Here is a 22522-nt window from a genome sequence, read left to right on the forward strand (position 1 = left end):
CAGTGAAACTTAAGGGTTTTTTTTTACCTCATTTAAACATTGTAGTCCATGTGAAATATTAAGATGAATGACAGTTTCTTGTTTATATAATTTTGTGCTTATAAAACAAAGATTGATGTTAGAGCTTTATGGATTGAATATACTTTAAAATTTTTCTTTAGAAGGTACATAAAAAGGTAAATTCATTCTCTCTCTCTCTCTCTCTCTCTCTCTCTCTCTGTCACACACACACACACACACACACACTACAGTACACACAATTTGTTCTGCCTTTGATTTCCAGGTTCTCCTTTCTCCCAGGACTGTCAGTTGCCTATCCTCTATCTCTTTGTGCTTTTGGCTTTCTTTTTCACTGAGTAAAAGCTTTCACTTCACTGCACCTGTTGCCACTTTCTATCTTCTTTGCTGCCACCTCTGCTATTTGCAACTCTTCCTCTACTTTTCAACTTTTTTGTCTCTTTACTTCTTGGATTTCACTCAGAAAGCCCAAACTTTTATAAAGATCAGCTAATCAGAGTGCTTCAGGTTGGCAAACTAACCAATCACAGTGTATGAGGCATTTTTTTTTAAAGTATTTAACTCTATGCTATGTTTGTTGCTGCTTACTATTCCAAAGTTTTTACCACTCAGAACGGTCCTAGATATTTGTAAACACCAGAAGGCTAATCTTTGGATAAATGACGTTTTGCTTTATACTATTAAGGTAGTTGTGATTTTGGTCAATGTGTAATTTATTTTTAATCATTATCTACACATGTACTGAGGTTCTCTATTTTTAAATTTTTCATCTCTCTTCTACAAAGAATGAAAAGATAATAGAACAACAACTTCTTGTGGATCAACTGAGTGAAGAACTAACAAAACTTAACCTGTCAATGACTTCTTCAGTTAAGGATACTTGTGGAGATGGGCCAGATGCCAGGATACCTGAAAAAAGACCATATACTGTACCGTTTGATACTCATTTGGGGCATTATATTTATGTCCCAGCAAGACCAGATGCCAGGAAGGTAAAGTCTAAACATTAATGTCTTTCTTATTTTGAGATTAAAAATAATATTATGTGTAATATAATATCACAGTATATTTGTACAGTCTCAGCAGGTACAGTTTGGTTTATGTTTGGTTTCATGGACTTTTGTATATTCTTTTAATCGTGCTTCTTTTTAATAAAAAGTTAATAAGTAGGAGAATGTATCATTGTATTTGCGAGGAATAATTGAAGATAATGTCTACATTCATCAAAGAAGAAAAGCTATCCTTTGCATCATATTTTCAGACTTGACTAAGTCTGATATCTTTATGAATTTTTTTCTTTCTTTAACCACACCAACTTGATATGAGGTTGGAGGTATTTATTTTGACTTATTTGGTTTGTCTTATTATTTTCAAAATGACATTTATATGTTACTCAGTCTTGCCAAGCTTACATAATCAAAATTGTATAAACATCAGTATAAACTTATGTTTTAATTTTTATTTATTTATGAATATATGTGGGGGTAGTAAATATATGCACATACATTTCTCTTGAAAAACATCATCTGGTAATCTCTACTATGGAAAAGACATTAGCAGATTCATGAATTTTGGTTTCTCTTAATTTTATGAAGGGACATGATTTGTTTGAGATATATGTGATGGTTACAGTCAAAGGGATAAGAAATATGTGAGGTATCATAGACATTGCAGTCAGGCAGACCTGGGCATATATTTGTATATGCATATATTTACTAACCCCACATATATTCAGCTTTATTGTAAAGGCCTACATATGACTAGACCTGTGTGAGCACCAGGTTCCTTATCTGTCTGAAGGAGGGAAACATGGGGGCGTACGGAAGATGCACGTGAGATGGTTACTCCAAAAGGGCCTTGCACATTGCGTCCTCAATACATGCCCATGGGGTGCCTCTACTATGTCCCGGGCTCAGTGCCTCTGGCCCGGATAAGAGTAAGACAGATGGTGTCCTTACCTGGATGGTTTTTATTTTGAGTGGTTGACTTTTAAAATTGAAACCATTGTTGTTATTTATTTTGGTTTTACTTTGTAGAATTATTGACATTTTCCTTATGGTTGAATACATGGTAAATTTACGTTGAACATTTAGGAAGAAAGAGATTGTTCGCACGATTCAAATTTGTTGTCTGTTATTTCAACTTAATACTTATATATCAAGTCTTCTATATTTACATTTTTCTTCTTTTTTTAGTGTTGGCTAGTTATGTGAGAGAATTTCCTCTTTCTGTCCATTCTTTTATTTTTTAAAAGTAGCATTTGGTTTTTTTCCTGATTACAAAGTTACACATATTTATTCTCTCTTGCTCTCTGTTTTTTTGTGTGTGTGTGTGTGTTTTTTTATCTTTTTTACTAGACATACATGTGCATGCGCACACACTCACACACAAACTCTTTGAGGAGATAGAGCTCCATGGGTTCTTGAAAAGGGTTAGGCCCTTCTATTCTTATCTCTAGTTTGATTAGACCTAAAACAGACATGACTAGAATAAAGACTTCCATGTTATTGCTTTGAATTAGCAAATTCTTAGTTTTGTTTTGTTTTTAAAATTTTCTTTGTACCCCCCCAAAGAACCCTTGTCGCCCACTAAAAGAAGGTGAAAGGGAGGAAGATGCAAAGGTCATACGATCAGGCAAGCAGTTTTAAGAGTTCTCTCTTACTGTGTATCCAGGAGTCCCGGCTACGTCTCTTGCTTGGCCTAGTTTTTGCAGCAGATGTGGAAAGGCAGGCTTGCATGGGAAGACACATAGTATGGCAAGACTTGTTCAAGTCCTATTTGCTGCTCGCTTGTTCTAAGAGATCTCACATCGAATACCAAAACTAGCTAAGTTAAGCTGGTGAGGACATCTGAAATACCATTTCATTTTCTCCTGGATTTCTGTCTCCGTGGCAGAAGTCTAGCTTATATTTTTTGACTCTAAAATTATATTTTTAGAGTTTAGCTCTGATATTTTCTTGAAGTAAAAATAGTCTGATAAGAGCAATACTTCCTCAACTTAAAATACTTTCAAAAGAAAAGGGGAAGAGTAGCTTAATCAATTTTTAAATTGATTACAGAAAGAATTTTATTTTATGTCTTACATGCTTATTTACACATATTGGAAAGAAAGAGTGAAAAGATCTTACTTATTTAAAAAATGTATTATTCATGTTATATTTATACATATACTTTCGTTACTAGCTTTTCTCACTTAATATATCATGAACATTTAACAGTCATTAAACATTCTTCTATAATATATCATGATTTTTAATGGTTGAATAATATTTATCCCAAGTACGTACCATTGTGTACTTTTTCCTATTGCTGCACATTTGTTGTCAACTTTTTCTTAATCTGAAAAGTTAAACACCAAAATGGAATTATCGGACATATCTACTTATGCAGAAATCCTAAAGAAATTATCCCTCACCACTAAATAGTATACAGGTAAAATAAAATAAAAAGTATTACTATTATGTATCAAATTAACATGAAAAAGAGAAAAACTCATTTGTCTCAATAGATACCAAAAACTCCTCTGATGAAATGCAAAATCGAATCTGGATTTTAAACTTACAAAAAAAAATATAATAGGTTTCTACTTCCTTAACACAGTAACTATGATGTAATTAAAGCCAAGAGCCAGTGCTATAAATACTAAAAAAGCACTTTGAAAAGAAAAAAATTACAACGGTGGTTCCAGTCATTACTTAGGTTTATGCTAATGAAAATGTGTCATATTTCATTGATTGTAAGATTCACCTATTTTTTTCACTTTTTATCATCTATGATGGCAGGATATGTTTTAAAATTGATGGCATGTCATAGTTTGACAGCTTTTTTTTTTCTTGGTGGTATAAAAATAATGGTGTGTGTTACAGTTGATGGCATTTTAGATTTGATGAACTATGGTATAATGAAAAGGAAATAAAAGCAATAGGTATACAGTATCACTTTCAGTACTTGACATAATTATATACTAAGAAAACCAGCCAAAATATTCTTGAAGTATGTATTTTAAAAACCTCCTGGGATCTCCAAATTCACAGAAGTGGAATATTTGTAAAATCTTTTTTTTTTTCCTGAATGAATTACTTTTTTTTGGTCACAAAATTCCTGTGCATAACCCCACACTAAAGGTTAACAGCCTCTTCAGTTTTCAGTGAGATTTTATGTCTTACATAAAGGCCCCTTTTTTTCTCACAAAATAATTAATTTTTTGTGTGGTTTCTTAATTACTTTTTTGCATACATACCATGTTTTCCCGAAAATAAGACATAGCTGAACTATCAGCTCTAATGCGTCTTTTAGAGCAAAAATTAATATAAGACCCAGTTTTATTTTATTATAATATAAGACTGGGTCTTTAATATCATATCATATCATGTCATGTCATGTCATGTCATGTCATGTCATGTCATATCATGTCATATCATATCATATCCCCGGTCTTATATAATGTAATATCAGACCAGGTCTTACATTAATTTTTGCTCCAAAAGACTCATTAGAGCTGATGGTCCAGCTACGTCTTATTTTCGGGGAAACACGGTAGTTGCTCATGGTGAAGAGCAAACATAGCAGAACACAAGAGAAGATATGTCTACTGAGCTTTGACCAGGTTCCTTTGCAAGCTAAGCAGCTCATTCCAGCACAATACACCAACTTCATAGTAGCAAAATGACAAATTAAATCTCAAATGAAACTATAAATTTAAACATGTGGAAGCCACAATCTTTGGTGAATGAGTTAAGCAAAGTAGCAGCACATCTGATGAAACAAAATCAAATGTGTCACTAATGAGAGGGGATTATCTTATCATAGAATTTAGAATGTCTGGGTACAACATTTAAAGTCAAATTAGATTATTTTCAGAGAAAAACCAAGTTGCTGAAAGACCTTGGGGAAAATCTGAAGTACCTCAAGATTTAGTCAAATGATGACTGAATACCGGGGGTGCCAAAAAAATGCATACACATTTTAAGAGATGTTATCTGTGTATTACTTTTTGAAGTTTAATTGAATTATGGTAGCAATGTGTAGTATGACGTTCGCTCAAAGATGGCATTAATCAAATGAATGCTAGTGTCACCATGTGACAGGCAGGACAGTCAAAGAAAATGGTGGAAGAACAGTTGTCGAAGTTGTATTCTGAAGTGGTATTTGAAATTCGAGAACATTGTGGAAGTACAACGACAATGGAGGTATGCGTATGCAACAGAACCTTCAACACGCTTCACAATTGCACGTATTTGTGATAAGTCTGAGATGCATGGTGCTATGTGTGATGTGCATAAGGGAAGAGCTGGGACGCCTCGCACAGCAACAAGTCCTGCGTCTTCTGCTCTGGTGTTGGAACAGTTTACACTCCCGCCACAGAAGTCTACCAGATATAGAATATGGTTGAAAATGCTGTAATCAGAAGTGTCTGGATGCTGACAGTAACCACTTTGAGCACCTCTTGTAATTGCAGAAGTCAAACGTGACTTGTATTCATCTTTTGTTATCGATATATATTGAGTATTACAATTTTAATACAGTTTTTTCCTTTCTTAAAATGTGTATACATTTTTTTGGCACCTTTTATATTTGAAGGTCTACCATTATTGTTAGACTTTGTCTCTAGAATTGGGACCAATGAGAAAAGTGCTAAGGGGATATAAAGAAGGACTTACTAGTGATAACTGCCAACAATAATATGAGAGGCCCCAGAGGGACCCCCACAGTGAATATGTTCTGGCAGAGGTTAAACGATAATTTACAATATTACAGAAGAGAGTCAAACATAGGATAGATAGTTTAATTCAGTAACCTTTCAAGTTTTCTCTATCCCTGTGGCCGTGTAATTCTGTTATCTGAATTATTACTCAGCTTATTTGAATATTTACATGTGATCAGTACTGTTTGGAATATGGTTGAAAATGCTAAAATATCCCTATTGGAGAGCTAATGGAATACAGAAGCAACAGGGGGAAGCAGAACCCAATACCTAGGAAAGAAGGGGCTGGATTATAAAAGGCTTTATGAGCCTGGAAGGGGCAAAAAAACATTGTGTTGGGTGGAATGACTGTTGAATTAATTTGCTAAATGTTACTCATTGTAGCAGAACTTATTTAGTGTTCATTATTAAGCTGGGTCATTTAGCTTTCTTTGTAAAAATAAATTTTAAAAGCATATTGCAATCCCAGAAAACAAAGTTTGAGTCTGAACAAAAAATTTAATTTTCTTCTGAAATAATTCCCACCTCCCTGACAGAGAAACCTTGATGCCTATCAGTTAAGGGGCAAATGGCCATACTGGGTACATTGTGTTTGTTAGATAAATACTTCTTGAATTGGTTCTTCTGTAAATAATTCCCCTCTCCCTCCCCTAAACCTCAGAACTTGGAGGGCCACCTAGAAAACTTAACCCCCCTATCCATCACGGTGCTAATGTGTCAGATGGTCTTACTAGGTGACCAACAGCAGAGGCACAAATGAGATATAGAATCAGGTAGGCTTTTCTGGGAGAGGGTACATGAGGAACCTATGTTAATTGAATCTCAAACACCATGTAATATACACACTTCACTATATATTATAGTTTTAATAGCTTACAATTATTTATATTAAATAATTTAATATCCCCTCTAAGATTATTATTTACCTTTTTTGAGAAATTACCTTGAGATTTGGTTACAGAGAGGTGACGAAAAGAAATATTTGGTAACGGAAACTAGAATAAAAGTAAAAAGGCAATTTCTAATTCATTGTTGTTTTCCAAGCTCATTTGTGAGAATTCAAGGTACGTTGCCAATAGAAGCATGTTATAATGTAGAAAGTGCCTAGGCTAGCCCCTGAACATGTAACTATCCTATGATACATATTAAGTATGTTACTTAGCATTAATTCAGCTATGCTAACCACCACATATAAAGTGAGTAAATACATTTGGATTTCCAAATTGAAAATATTTTGCCTTAGTGGAGGGAGTGGTGATGGCTGTGGATTTCTTCGTTTGGTGGATTTGGATTGGATGGAGGAGGATGCAGACCCTTAGCAACACCACAATTCTCCAAGTGTTCCCAACTGTTTCCCAGTTCCCTCCTATTACACTGTATATGGGCGTGATGTTCACTGGGGAGTGCCTGTGCTGTTTTAAGAGCTGTGATGTTTTCATTGATGCCTCTCTTCGGTTTCATTGTTGAATACTACTTCCTTGGAGCTATAGTAGAAGATAGAAGAGCATTCTAGCAAAGGAAGAGATGTGTGGATTCTGGAAGAAATATGTGTCCATGAGGACAATAGTATTGTGAAATGAATTTTGACATTTTTGGGGGTGTGTGATGCATATTTTTAGTGATTGGATATTTTAAGTGTACCTATCTTATAACCTCTTAAAAACATTTTGAGTAATAAGATTAAAAATGGTCATTTTAAAAATCATTTTTTGTTGTTGTTGTTGGGTGGGGGAATCACTTGTAAGGTCTACACAAGTCCTTCTGTGTACTCTCTGGATCGAGTAGTTGCCGGATTTCGGACACGAAGTCAGATGCTGCTGGGTCACATAGAAGAACAAGATGAAGTCCTCCACTGCCAGTTTTCTGATCACAGTGATGATGAAGAATTAGAAGGCCAAGAGAAATCTGAAATGAGGTGTGTGAAATATAGACTGACTTAATAAATGTATAAATATATACAGATGTAGGCTTTTTTCATTAGAGTGCATGTTTTCCATTTAATATAACAACAGTAGGTAGTTTTTGCTAAATGTACTGTCAGCTAATGTACTACGAAACCAGTGTTTGAAGACAAATCATCAGTCTTAAGTTGAAAAATAATTTTGCTTTTAGAGTTTTTATAGTTGGATTTTAATTTTCAAAGAAAATGTTTTTGGATATCCTGATTCTGCTGCCAGAATGGCAACAAACATAATGAATTTTCCACTGGTTCCAACATGGGTGGGAATATTAGTAAAATTCTGTTTATTTTTATATAATTAACAATTCTTTAATCATTACTATCACTTTTTGAGGAAGTTAATTTGAAAGCAGATTAGCAAACACACACAAGTTACCTTTGATCCTGTTATTTTTTTTTTTTTTTAGACAGAGAAGTCGCTCATGGATTCAAAAGCCAGTCTCTGTTTGTCCTCTTGTTGAATTGAATGATATTGATGATCAAACACAAAAGTCAAGTTTGGGGAATGAAGGTACACAGACTTTCTTAAGTAATTTAGATCTCATGTTTATGAGACACTTTTCTTTCTCTTCAGTCAGTAATTTAAGAAGCATCTGGGAATCCTCAAAGGCAGGAACTTGTTAGGAGTGCTTTGCTTATTGGAAGAAATCCCCTTATGTTCTCTGTTCTACCTTCTCATTTTCACTCCTTAATAAGATAATTTCTTTCCACCAATCAATTTGGCTAGAGTTACAGGCTAAATCTCTCAAAATAGGGATTTTTACATTCAAGCCTATGTTGGTATGCATTGTACTCTTGACTACTTCAAAATACATCTTAAGTAATTTATTAGGTGGTCTGCTTTCCTGCTTCACTGGCACACATGCCTACCATTAGTGATGTTTTTGGGATTGAAGCCAGATTAGTGTATGGGTGCTCATAATGTTCGAGGACACAATTGAGAATTTTATGCATCAAATTACAGAATAAAATGTTTATGTTGCAAAAAACTATAGTAGATTTTAACTCATTTATCTTGGCCTATGAGTGGTAAAAGCACCAAAAGTGAGAGTACAGAGAATATAAATATGTCCTACACTATGAAAATAGAGAACATTTTTAAGAGCCTATGCATACAATATTTAACAAAAAATTGACTCTGTTACAAATAAAACAAATTTTAAAATGTATGAATAGTATGGATAAGTGTTAGTCAAGTAGCCATTCTTGAACTGTTTGTTACTGGTCTATAACCAGTTAAGAAACTTATGCTAGAATGTAAATCAGTGCACTAGACTGAGGAAGTCTCACTATGAAAAAAAAAGTTCAACTGAACCAAAACAGTGACAGAGTTGATTTATGTTCTAGTGTAAGATAGTAACAAAAAGTTCTGGCCCACACTCTGAGTAGTCTACTGTAGATTACATTCTTTGATTACAATAAAACTAGAAGTTAATAGGAAAAAAGTTCAACCCTCTACCCACCTGGAGATTTTACATCTTTCTTAAATAACTCAAATTAAAAACTCAAATTTTAGAATATCTACGGGCAATGAGAAACTATCAGAAACTAGGGAATATGACTAAAGCATATATATATATATATATATATATATATATATATATAATTTTTTTTTTTTTTTTTTTTTTAGGAAAGGAAAACTCTTACTATAAGCTAGAAAACTAAAGTCCCAATTGCTGTGCATTTTTTTCCTTTCTTTCCTTCCCTGTCTGTTTGTTCCTTCCTCTTTTACTTCTAGACTGCTTCTGTGTCTGCTTTTCTTTTTTGGCTCTACTCCTGTTGAAAATTTTATGAGCAGATAGCTTTATTTCTGAGTTTTGTATCTTTCATTTTAAAGATTTAAAGTTTGAATGTCTTCAGGAGAGTCAAGAGTTGAATTTGCAAAAATTAAGGAATTCAGAACTCATACTTACTGAAGCTAAACAAAAAATGAGAGAACTTACAATTAACATCAAGATGAAGGAAGATCTGATTAAAGAATTAATGAAAACAGGTAATAGTATCCTGTGAACCAGCTTATATAAGAAAGAAAAGCTTCTATTATAAAATAGTTTCTGACGTTGTAACATTTACTTTAGCTTTTGGTATAACAAGGTGTGTTCCAGAGCCAGTATGTGGAGGTTAGTTATTAAAAGAACTTTGTTATATTGGGATTCATCTATGAATTGTTCTAACCAATGTGAATTCTGTGTTGAAACGCTGTGGCACTTCATGTTTTTTGCCACTTTTTAAGAAACATACTAGGCATCTGGCAATATGTATGAGATGCTTTTCTAACTCATTTGAATAATTATTTTAAATTATTAGTCTTCAATTTCTTGGATAGTTCATTTTTAACATTAATCAGAAACTTTATATTTAAGCATAGTTAATTTTTGTTTCTCTGAAGATGTAAGGATTTGTTCTTAAGAGCTATTTTCTTGAGTGAGCCAAGGTTTTAGCTCTTCCCCTTAGTCTCAAATTCTGACAGGTTCCGTGTATGCACCATATCCTCTCCTCACTCTCAGGTATACACATATCAGACTTGCCCTAAAAAGCACGTCTCAAGCTTTTTGGGTTCCCCACCCCTCAATATACTCAAATTGTGAGCCTTCACTACCTTGAAATTCAGTAAAGACTTGAAGGAATAAGAGATATCAGCATTTCTTTTCCCCACCTCCAATGAAAAACAACTCTGGTCACGTTTAGGGGAACTGAAGGAAATATTATCTTGATTTTCTTCCAGGCCAATGCTGTAATCATACCCAGATTACATGAATTATGGTGAGTCCCCTTACTCCTCTGTCAGTAAGGGGAAACCTGCCTTCCCGTTTCCCTCCTCTTTCCTGCAGGCTTGCCTTCTGGCTGTTGGACCTCCTTTCTCAACCTCCTCTCCCTAGTTGCTGTCCCAGAGTGTCTTCCTTCCTCATTCCTAGTGACGTGTGTGCTGTGCATCATCCCAGCTCCAATATCCCAGGGAGTTAGTTGAGTTTGACCGTGCTCCTTCCTCACAGGCAGGACCTGTGCCAGTAAACCTCTCTTAGGAGTATCCAGGGACTGATTTAGGGGTTGAAATAGCTTCTCCACTTCCAAGAGTTCAAGGTACTACCTGTTTTTCTTTCAGATAGGTTATCCCACCTTGGGATATCTCACTAAACAAGCACTTTTGTAGCCTGGCATACACATCCTGGTCGCCTTAAAATAGAGGACACATAGAAGGTCCTCTTCTTACTCATTAGAACCAAGGGCATTTTGGAACTTTCCTGAGGGCCCTTAGAAATGGTGACTAGTAAAAGTGTCAGTGTGTGCTTACTTCTCAAAGCTGCCTCAATGAAAATTTCTCCTGAAGAGCAGCTACTCCAGCCAACAATAATAACAGTGACAACTTCAACTATAGTGTATTTCATCGATTCTAATACACATTTTTCACATTTTAATATCTCTGAAATCAGGATGCACCTTACAATCAGTGGCATCTTAGCATTTTATCATGTCATTAGTGTAATTGGCACTGTACCTTTCTACTTAGTGGTTCATAAAATATTGATGTGTTGAACAGTTTATAGGGTCTTAGATTCATTAAAATATAGTAGTCGTATGTATTTTAAAGTTAGGTAATCAGAGTTGTAGGGCCAGAAAAAAACTCACAGCACATTTAGTTCAATAACAATTTTTTATTAAAAAATTAAGAGATTTTCAGTATAACAGTAAGACAAACTGTCCCTGGTGATTCATGCCATGACCTCTGGACTTATTTTTCATGGCCACCAATTTGCTAATCTAGTTTAGGGACAATTGACTATTCAGAACTGTTAAACTCAAGTTTTTAGGGTCAGTAACTGGGCTTAGAATGAAGAGACATATAGAAATATCTTACTCTATTTTTCTCTGTGTTCTAAACATTCATAAGAAAAGCATTTAAAAATAATTCATCTTTAACAAGTTCAATGGAATGAAAAAGGAGGGGACCAACTCTAGATTAAAAGAGTCTTAAGAGACGTAACAATCAGATGTATCATGGACCTTGTTTGGATTGTGATTAAAATAAACCAACTGTAAAAGACATTTTGAGACAATTGTGGAAGTCAGAATTGGGACTAGTGGGTATTCATATTGTTAGGTGTGTTAATGATATTTTGTATAGCTGCTTATTGAAGTATGTTTGGTAAGAGGATATGACGTCTGGGATTGCTTTACAATTTTTAAGCAAATTAAAACAAAAGAAAAAGGCACAGATGAAGCAAATGTGGCAAAATTTTGATAACTCTGGAATCTAGGTGATGAGGGTTCATTATATTATTTCCCTACTTTTTTTAGTGTGTTGAAAATTTTTCATAATAGTAAAAGAAAAAAAAGAATTCAGAGTGACAGATTATAGGAAGTCAAAGTGTAGTAAGCAAGAGGCCAAAGAGTCACCCCACATATCCTTCTAACTGGAGTTTGATGCCAGCAGAGCTAAATTGCATACTCAGAATATCAGAAATGTCACACTAAAACACAGAAAAGAACCAGTATGAAGATTGAAATGACACCAGATGGAAACAGTCATTAAAGAACTAATGATTAAGAGGCCAAGTTGTGTTTGATGGGGATGGGTGGGGCAGCTGGTTTCTTAATGTGATGCCTTAAATAATTACATTGCCCAGCTGGATTTTTAAGAGTAGAGTATTTTTATGTTTTTCATGTTTCACTTTTTCATTTTATTTTATATAATTTATAATTATTTTTACTATTATTATTATGGTAAAGGTAATGATGCCAAGTCTGTAAGCAAACAATATTCTCTGAAAGTAACAAAACTTGCACACGAAGCAGAACAGGCAAAATTCGAATTAATTGAAACAGAAAAGCAGCTACAGGAACTGGAAAATAAAGATCTTTCTGATGTTGCTTTGAAAGTAAAGTTACAGAAGGAGTTCCGTAAAAAGATGGATGCTGCAAAGTTAAAAGTCCAGGTAATTTTTAAAATGTAATTGAGAAAACTTGTTAAAACTTTTTGCTTTTGAGCATTCTTGTACCTGGTTAGGGAAGAAGGTAGGATTCAGTTTTTACCAGCAAGACAAACTGTATAGCAACTTTTCTTTTCCAGAGTGCTGGTAGGTTTACATAATGTCAACCTTTGTAGTACATTTCTACATTCAAGAAGTATTTTAATCTTTTTATCAAAAACCATATGGTAAGAAATAAAAATAACCACAGAAATAGTGTCATTTTCTGAAGGACAAAAAAATTAATGATTCAATAACACACATAAAACATCTGATACATATATGGCACTTCGTAGACACTCAAGAAATGATAACTATTTCAGAGTTTTCTGAGACCATAACTGATTGGTTTAAGAAAGGTTAATAACTTTGAGTACTGTATCTCATTCTTAATTTCCTAATGGTGAATTTAGCTGTAACCTCAGAAATAGCTACAGTTAAAAATTCTATTCTGTGAGCAATATTCCATTATGGAGATTTCGTGTAATGAAGCCATTTTCAGATGCTTTTGGTATGGTTAGAATGCTTTATTAGTCTGATTATAGTGAATTTGCTAGAATGCCTTTTAAAATTTATTTTTCATAATTTGTAGTTTTCATATTATTCCCACTTAAGTAGAATGGAATTGTAGGTAACTTCTTCAGAAACATTGTTTGTTTATTTTTGAAACTGTTCCACAGCTATTTTCTTTCAGCAAGATACATGTTCACTGCATACCTCCTGTGTGCCAGGTCCTGTGCTACGTGGGAATGCAGAGGTGAACAGACCAAAAAAGTCCCTTCTCCTAGGGTTTTGTAATGACACCTCAAACATCTGGACATCTCCACTAAAATTTTTTACCTAAGTAGCCTCACAAGTCAACACCAAGTTAAAATATCATGACTTGAATGTTTGAACTGATTAAAGGAGGACACAGTAGTTGTATATGTCACACCTTCCACTTTATTTCAGAATACTTTCTTTCACTTATAGCAATGCTCATCTCAGAGAGTGCTGGGATCAGTTCTTTTTCACTGCTTGACTCTTTAAATGAAGGCTGTGATGTCTAACAGCACTCATTTTAACAAAACATTAGTAGAACAAAGTAACTATTGTGTTTATTATGAAATTTTATTTATGATTTCATAGTTTTATATTCTAGCTTCAATTCTAATTATAATTCATATTATACTCCATTTTAAGTAAGTAATAACCGGATTATTGCTTTTCCAAGGAGGTTATTATATTTATCCTATGCATCGACTATTTAAGCCTTGTTTATCCTATGCATCTACTGTTTAAGCCTTGTTTATGGATTTAGCAGAGATTATTTTTATATATTCTGTATTTCACACAACTAAAATGGTTGAGGTTGAAAGATTATTAATAGGGTTTGTGAATCATTATGTTTTTATTTTCCATGTTTTTTGCACATCCTTTTCTGCTAAGGCTTCTGATAAGGAAAGGAGACACAGAACTTAAGTTAAGCTCAAAAGGAACATCTCAAACTGAAACAAGACTCCCATGTAGTTTTAAAAATTTCTGTGCCTTTGACATATCCAGGCAGAACTGATGGGGATGATAAAGCTGATGAAGATGGTGGGGAGGCACAGGAGGATGGTAGCTACCAGTTGTTAAGTGTCTACAAAGTGCCATAGACGTGCCAGGTGTTTTGTATGTATTACTTAATCCTTACTTAATCCTTTGAAGTGGGTATTTTTACCTCATCAATAAATGAGGAAGCTAAGGTTTAGAAAGGTAAAATAACTTATTCATGGTCACATAATTGAGATAACAATGAAGATTTTCAGTATTCTAACATATACCATTTTAAATATTGAAATGCTAGCGTTCTTTGTATAACGTAGTTATTTCAGTTTGTAAAATAATTTTTTTTATTTTAAAAATCTAAAATCTGTATTTATGTCTAGATATATATAGTTATTTGCTGCATCAATATTTTAATGCTAACAGGTGCACTTTTAAGCATTTGTGGAATAAGTGCAAAGACAATGGCAACCTATCTGACTTTTAAATAAGATTTCCAGTACTTATACTGGTATTTTCAATAATATTATTTGGAGAATACACTAAAATACTAGTATTAATCATTTTTGCTCCAGTATTGGAATTACTGTCAAAATTAAATATAAGTTCAGTTTTGTACTGTTTTAATTTTCACCATGTATATATAATATCTTTAATTAAATACTCAATAAAAAGCAAAGAGATCAATTTTGTTCTGTTTGGCTGTCAGCATCACGAAGTCTCATCATTCGTTATATCTGGTGAAAATTCTGGTGTTTGCCCAATTGTAAAAGTAGAAATATAGAAAACAACTGTGAATCTATCAAAAATGAATTAAAATCTAGGCAAAATGCCTATCCTTGCCTATGAATTAAAAGTTTAAGTTTTACTTGAGATTTGTGAGAGATGCAATTTTTCATTTTGAAATATTCCATATGATCCCAGGTTTTACAGAAGAAGCAACAAAATAGTAAGAAATTGGCATCACTTTCGATTCAAAATGAGAAACGTGCTAATGAACTAGAGCAGAGTGTAGATCACATGAAATACCAAAAGGTACAGCTACAAAAAAGACTTCAAGAAGAAAATGAAAAAAGGAAGCAACTGGATACAGAAATTAAGCGGGATCAACAAAAAATCAAAGTAATATTGTCGTACTTTCCTGCTAAGCATAACATGGAATGTTAAATGACTCAGCACTAAGGAAGCTAAGGTCACGATTCATTTGGCCTGTCTTTGGCTACTGTCCTCATTCACTTTAAAGCTTTGTCCATCTGCATAGTAAAACCTATTTATTGAATTCTGAGTACTGTCTTGAAGGTTTTGACTTCACAAAAGAAAGTTCAGTGATACCATTTCTCAGACTAGGGCCTTTTGCTGCGGCTGTCAAAAACAAGTAACAGAGGATGCCAAAAAAATGTATACACATTGCTTTTTTATAAATATGCCCATGGCGAAACAGCTATTGAGTGGAGTTAAATTTTTTTTTATTAGTTTCAGGCGTACAAAGCAATATAATAGTTAGATATTTATACCTTTCACAAAGTGATAACCCCCTCCCCCAAGCTACTACCTCTCTGACATTTTTTATAACTATTTTAATACCATTGAATAGCTTCCTTATGCTGTACTACACCTCCCGTGACTATATGTATGTGCATATATATGTATATATTTTTTTCTTTCTTATAGTTGATATGCAGTATTATTCTACTTCAGCTTCAGGTGTACAGTGCATTGGTCAGGCATCTGCACAGTCTATGAAGTGATCACCTTGATAAGTCCAGTGCCCATCTGGCACCTTATATAACATTTACATTATTGATTATATTCCCCATCTGTATTTCATATCCCTATGACTATATTGTCTACTAATTTGCTCTTTCTAATCCCTTCACCTTCTCCCCCAGCCCCTCCCTCCTCCTATCTAGCAACCAACAGTTTTCCTATTTCTCTGAGTCTATTTCTGTTTTGTTTGCTCATTTAATCTGTTCTAAATTTAGATTCCACACATAAGTGAGATCATATGGTATTTGTCTTTCTCAGTCTGACTTATTTCACTTAGCATAATATTCTTAAGGTCCATCCATGTTGTTGCAAATGGTAAGATTGCATTCTTTGTTATGGCAGAGTAATACTCCATTGTATAAATGTACCATAGTTTCTGTATCCAATCATCTAGCAGTGGGCATTTCAGTTGTTTCCATATCTTGGCTATTGTGAATAGCACTGCAGTAAACATAGGGGTACGTATATTTTTTCGAATTAGTTTTTGGGTTTCTCTGGATAGATACCCAGGAGTGGAATTGCTGGGTCATAAGGTAGTTCCATTTTCATTTTTTTAAGTTATTTCCATACTGTTTTCCATAGTGGCTGCACCAATCTGCTATTTCACCAATAGTGCACGAGGGTTCCCTTTTCTCTGTATCCTCACCAACACATGTTATTTGTTGATTTATTGATGATAGCCACTGGCAGGAGTGAGGTGGTATCTCATTGTGGTTTTTATTTGCATTTCTCTAATGATTACTGACGTTGAGCATTTTTTCATATGTCTGTTGGTCATCTGTATGCCCTATTTTAGAGAAATGTCTCTTCATGTCCTCTGCCCATTTTTAAATAGGGTTGTTTGTGGTTTTTTTGGTTATTGAGTTGTGTGAGTTTTTTAGAAATTTTGGATACTAACCCTTTATCAGATGTATCATTGGCAAATATCTTCTCCCACTCAGCAGGATGCCTTTTTGTTTTATTGATGGTTTCCTTTGCTGTGAAAAAACTTTTTAGTTTGATGTAATCCCACGTTTATTTTTTCTTTTGCTTCCCTTGCCCGAGGAGATATATCAGTAAAAATATTACTAAAGGTAATGTCTGTGAATTTACTTCCAATATTTTCTTCTAGGAGTTTCCTGGTTTTGGGTCTCACATTTAAGTCTTTAATCCATTTTGAATTTATTCTTGTATATGGCATAAGAAGGTAGTCGAGTTTCATTTTTTTGTATGTATCCGTCCAGTTTTCCCAGCATCATTTATTAAATAGACTGTCTTCACCTCAATGTAAATTCTTGCTTCCATTGTCATAGATTCAATGACCATATAGGCATGGATTTATTTCTGGGCTCTCTATTCTGTTCCATTGATCTATGTGTCTGTTTTTATGCCAGTACCATGCTCTTTTGATCACTGTAGCCTTGTAGTATGATTTGATGTCAGGTAGCATGATACCTCCCACTTTGTTCTCATTTCTCAAGATTGCCAAAGCTATCCGGGGTTTTTTATGGTTCCATATAAATTTTCGGATTATTTGTTCTAATTCTGTGAAAAATGTCATTGGTAATTTGATAGGGATTGTGTTGAATTTATATATTGCCTTAGGTAGTATGGACTATACACATTTTAAGAAAGGAAAAAACTATTGAAATTGTAATACTCAATGTATACCAGTAACAAAAGATGACTACAAATCATGTGTATACATTTTTTTGGCACCCCCTGTATATAAAGCCAACTTTCTAAATAACTTTCTAACTTTCCAACATTTGAATAGGACTTCCCATTTTCAGAGTGCTTTGAAATGCATTGTCCATGTGGCGGCATAGAAAGAAATACAAGGTAAAATGATACCATTTCATTCATAGTGAGCACAAGAGTCATCAGACGTGTACCCCTAGCAGTTCTAGAGAAGGGATTGGGATAGGGAGGAACTAGTGGTGTCAGCCTGGGCTCTGGAGCCAGGCTAGCATACATTCAAATCCCAGCTCTCTCAGTTCCTAGGTGGATCATTTATTGAGAAAATCACTTACCCTCTTGGAGTCTGTGTATTCGTATCTATAATGGTCTTAGTCACACTTGCCTCACAGGGCTCTTTTGAAGAAAGAGGAGGATAATAAGGATCATAATAGCAACAGTAACAAACACTTATCTAGCACTACATACCAGTCTCTTCTGTTGAAATGTTAAGCCAAATCCAAAGCTTGGAACATAACTGGAGATTTCCTAGATATTTAATGTTGGAATATAATCTCTTCTTAGACCTTAAAAAAAATCATAGAATTTAGCGATGGAAGGGAACTTAAAAAGCATTTAAGCCAAGTTACTGATTCTTTTTTTAACAGCTTTATTGAGATATACTTTACCCATTTAAAGTATGTAATTCAATGGGTTTTGGTATATTACATTATTAATTTTTATAACCTGTAAAAATATATAACATGAAATTTATCATTGTAATCATGCTTAATTGTACAGTTCGGTGGCATTTAATTACATTCACAATATTCTGCAACCATCACCACCATCTGTTTGCAAAACTTTTTCATCACCCTAAACATACTCTGTAACCATTAAGCAATGACCCTAATCCCTCCTTCCCCACCAGCCCCTGGTAACCTCTAATCTACTTATGTCTCTGTGAATTTGCCTAGGCTACATATTTCATAAAAGTGGAATCATACACTATTTGTCCTGTATCTGGCTTATTTCACTTAGCATAATTTTTTTAAGGTTCATCTACATTGTAGTGTGTATCAGAACTTCATTCCATTTTATGGCTGAGTAATAGTCCATTATATACATCTACCACATTCATATGTTGATAGACACTTGGGTTTTCTCTGCCTTTTGGTTATTGTGAATAATGCTGCAATAAACATTGGCACACAAGTAATTTTACTGTATTTGTTTAAGCGCCTGCTTTCAGGTCTTTTGTAATTGAAATACCAGGAGTGGAATTGCTGGGTCATGTGGTAATTCTATACTTAGCTTTTTGAGGAGACACTAACTGTTTTTGATAGTGGCAGCACCATTTTACATTCTCACCAGTAATGTATGAGGGTTCCAATTTCTTTCACATCTTCATCAACACTTGCTATTTTCTATTTCTTTTTATTGTAGTCATCCAGTCACATGTGAAGTGGTATTTCACTGTGCTTTTGATTTGCACTAATGATGTTGAGCATATTTTCATGTGCTTATTGGCCATTTGTATATCTTTGGAGAAATGTCTATTCAAGTTCTTTGTCTACTTTTTAATTGGTTGTCTTTTTGTTGTTGAGTTGTAGGAGTTCTTTATGTATTCTGTACATTAAACTCTGTTAGATACATGACTTCCAAATATTTTATCCCCTTCTGGTAGGTTGTCTTTAAACTTTCTTGATAATATTCTGTGATATACCAAAGTTCTTAATTTTCATGAAGTCTAATTTATCTCTTTTTTATTTTGTAACTTGTGCTTTTGGTGTCATGTCTAAGAATCTATTGCCAAATCTAAAATTACGAAGACTTACCCCTATTTTTTTCAAAGAATTTTATGGCTTTAGCTCTTATATTTAATAGGTCATTGATCCATATTTAGTTATTTTTTGTACATGGTGTGAGGTAGGGGACCAACTTCATTCTTTGCATGTAGAAATTCAGTTGTCCTAGCACCATCTGTTGAAGAGACTGTTTCCCCCACTGAATGAACTTGGTACCTTTGTCAAACATCAATTGGCTATAGATTTATGGATTTATTTCTAAACTCTTAATTCTGTTCCACATGTGTATGTGGCTCTCCTTATGCCAGTACCACACTGGTTTGATTACTGTGGCTTCGTAGTAAGTTTTGAAATTAGGAAGTAAGTCTTCCAACTTTGTTCTTCCTTTCAAGTTTGTTGGCTATTTCAGGTCAGGTCCCTTGCAATTCTGTATGAATTTAAAGATCAGCTTTTTCATTTCTGCAAAAAAGGCCACTGGAATTTTGATATGGAGTGCATTGAATTTGTAGGTCTCTTAGGGTAGTACTGAAATCATGACAATATAAAGTCTTGCTGTCCATGAGCATGGAGTGTCTTTCCATTTATTTAGGTCTTTAATTTCTTTCAACGTTTTATAATTTTCAGTGTTATCAGTCTTCCTTGATTAAATTTATTCCCGGATATTTTATTCTTTTAGATGTTATTGTACATGGAATTGCTTTCTAATTTCCTTGAGTTACTCATCAGTAATAATAATAATAATTGCAGTAATTAAGATTAATTGATATCTTCAGTCAATACTACGCTAAGCACTGATGTGCTTTATCTCACTTAATTCTTTTTTTCTCCTCTATTTCCAACTTTTCCTTTTTTCCTAGAATCTTTCTTTAAACATCTTAGTTATTTTTCTCATCCTAAAATTATCCTCCTTCAGCCTTATACTACTCTCTTCTCCCCTTTATAACCAAACATTTTGGAAAAGTTTAATGCATTTGTTTCTGTTTTCTCTGCTTCCATTCATTCTCTTATCCTCTCCACTCTGGCTTCTTGCTCCTGGCTCTATCATCCATTTCTAAGCTCTGAGAAGTTCACTAGTGCTCTGTCACTAAAATCTTTATCTTAACACCTCAGTTGCATCTAGCACAGTTTACTAGTCCCTCCATCATGAAATATTTTTCCTTTTCCCTTTGTGAAATTATTTTCTCCTTGTGTTTTTCTCTTTCTGATTGCTTGTTGTCTGTCTTTCCTAGCTCATCCTACACTACCAGTCCTTTACATATGGAAATTCCTCAAGGCTCTAGTCTGGGCCCTCTATACTCTGTCCCAGGTGACGTCATCTTTTTCCATGGCTGCAGTTAAACTCCAACAACTTCCAAATGTATTCTTAATCCACAATTTGCTCTTTGAGGTCTGGATTCATATTTATAACCACTGATATCTTTATTAGTTGTCCTATAGATGAGTTTATGATCGTCCTTATTTACCTCCCTACTATCCGCCCTCCCTGCTCCCTTCATGGAGAAGAAAATACAGTTTTCCAATGTGCCTTATATGATATCTCAGTCTATTCAGCTGGGTAAGCGAGAAATTTGGCAGTCATCTTTGATTCTTTCCTCTTCCTCATCTTCCATATCCAATAAACCACTAAGTCCTATAGATTGTATCTTCCAAATATCTTGAATCTGTTCGATTCTGATCTCTATTGCCAACAACCTAGTCTGTTAACAGTCCTTCTTCCAATGTGAGGATCTGGCCTGCCTGTTAGACTTGCGGTCTTTGGGTCTCAGCTTCTCATCTCTCATAGGCTAGGGCTTAAACCAACAAGACGTAGCACTCTTTAACTATGCTTAGGGAAAAGAGAAAACTCTTGGTCAGAGTGCATAGACTGCTGAAATGTAACTCTGCCTGTAACTTAACTTTTTACATTCTTATGTAAGACAGTTTTGTTCCTTTAGCCACATTTCACATTGTAGGGAAATGACCCATTTAAGGGGGAGAATGAGTATTCTAGAAAAAGGAACAGTCTTCTCCAAAGATATATTGAAGTTTGCACTACTTCATGCAAAAACAGAAACCCTGCTCATTGTCCTAACGATCATCTTGCCCTCTGATTGGAGCTAACTTTCTGACACTCTGTTTGTCCATTTTCTACTCACCTAAGCCATTTCCAGAGAATATTACAACTTCTGCATAGGTTCTCCTTAAAGCAGCAGTTCTTAACTGAAGTCCGTGGATGAGCTATAAAAAAAGGTATGGGAACCCCTGAAATTGTGGAACATAGTACAATCTTGGGCTTTTTCTCTAAGTACCAATTTCTTCATCTATAAAATGGAGTTTATAATAATCCTATCTCATAGGATTATTGTTAGGATTAGATAGGATACTTATAGATGTAAAAAGCCTAACACAGTGCCTGGCAGTTATTTTAATATTATAACAGGGATTATAATATAAGATAAAGGCAGTAATGTCTACTGCAACATATAGAAGAGGGAATTAGACCTACTGCAGTATTCTTTTAAAGCATATCTGGAAGAATAGGAATAGCAGAGAGTCAGCTCCAAGTATAAGGTGTCTTTATTTCAGCATTCTGAAGTTGCTGTAACTATGACGGGAAAAATTATAATAACTATGAACTGTAGATCTAGGGAAGCATAAAAAAATTGATGGGTATTAAATATAATAAGGTCCAGATGCACTCATAATGCATCTCAGGTGGGCATATAAAATTTATTTATTTAGTCTATAGCAGACCTGCTATATGACACCCTCCACCCAGCCTAATCCATGTCATAATTTCTGGAAATGTGGAACTAACCAAATGTCTAGTTTGTTTAAACCTTTTCTGATAATGTAAACATTTCCTTTAAATAATTCTCAGCTCTCTTGAATAAGAATATTCAGTCTCTTAGCCTCTCTCCCTGTGCTTCTCTCCCTAAGATGGAATCCGGTATATGTGGTCGGGTGTCTAGTTTTTATTGCGTCCTATGGAGTTGAGGGGGAGTGGCCTCCTGAGTTTCAGGTGGTCCATAGATGTGACTGGCTGGAATCTGCTCTCCCTTTCCCTGCTGGCCCCTGATGCTGTAACCCGTGGCTGGTATAACTCATAGTCTGGTGTTGCTTTCACCTTAGAACA

The 22522-nt window shown here is 34.4% G+C and overlaps 1 protein-coding gene across 1 annotated transcript in view; it reads left to right on the top strand.

Moving 5' to 3' along the window:
• The window catches only part of KIF27 (kinesin family member 27), a 76018-nt gene that overhangs the window by 27650 nt on the left and 25846 nt on the right, over positions 1 to 22522 (top strand). Inside the window, exons 6-11 of the mRNA XM_019750122.3 lie at positions 804 to 1010; positions 7468 to 7637; positions 8090 to 8193; positions 9520 to 9675; positions 12411 to 12616; positions 15101 to 15298. Coding sequence (XP_019605681.2) covers positions 804 to 1010; positions 7468 to 7637; positions 8090 to 8193; positions 9520 to 9675; positions 12411 to 12616; positions 15101 to 15298 — 1041 coding nt within the window. The remainder of the gene's footprint in view (positions 1 to 803; positions 1011 to 7467; positions 7638 to 8089; positions 8194 to 9519; positions 9676 to 12410; positions 12617 to 15100; positions 15299 to 22522) is intronic.

The sequence above is a fragment of the Rhinolophus sinicus genome, chromosome 16 (assembly GCF_057876585.1).
Source record: "Rhinolophus sinicus isolate RSI-liver-muscle chromosome 16, RSI-T2T, whole genome shotgun sequence".
NCBI classification, from domain to species: Eukaryota; Metazoa; Chordata; class Mammalia; order Chiroptera; family Rhinolophidae; genus Rhinolophus; species Rhinolophus sinicus.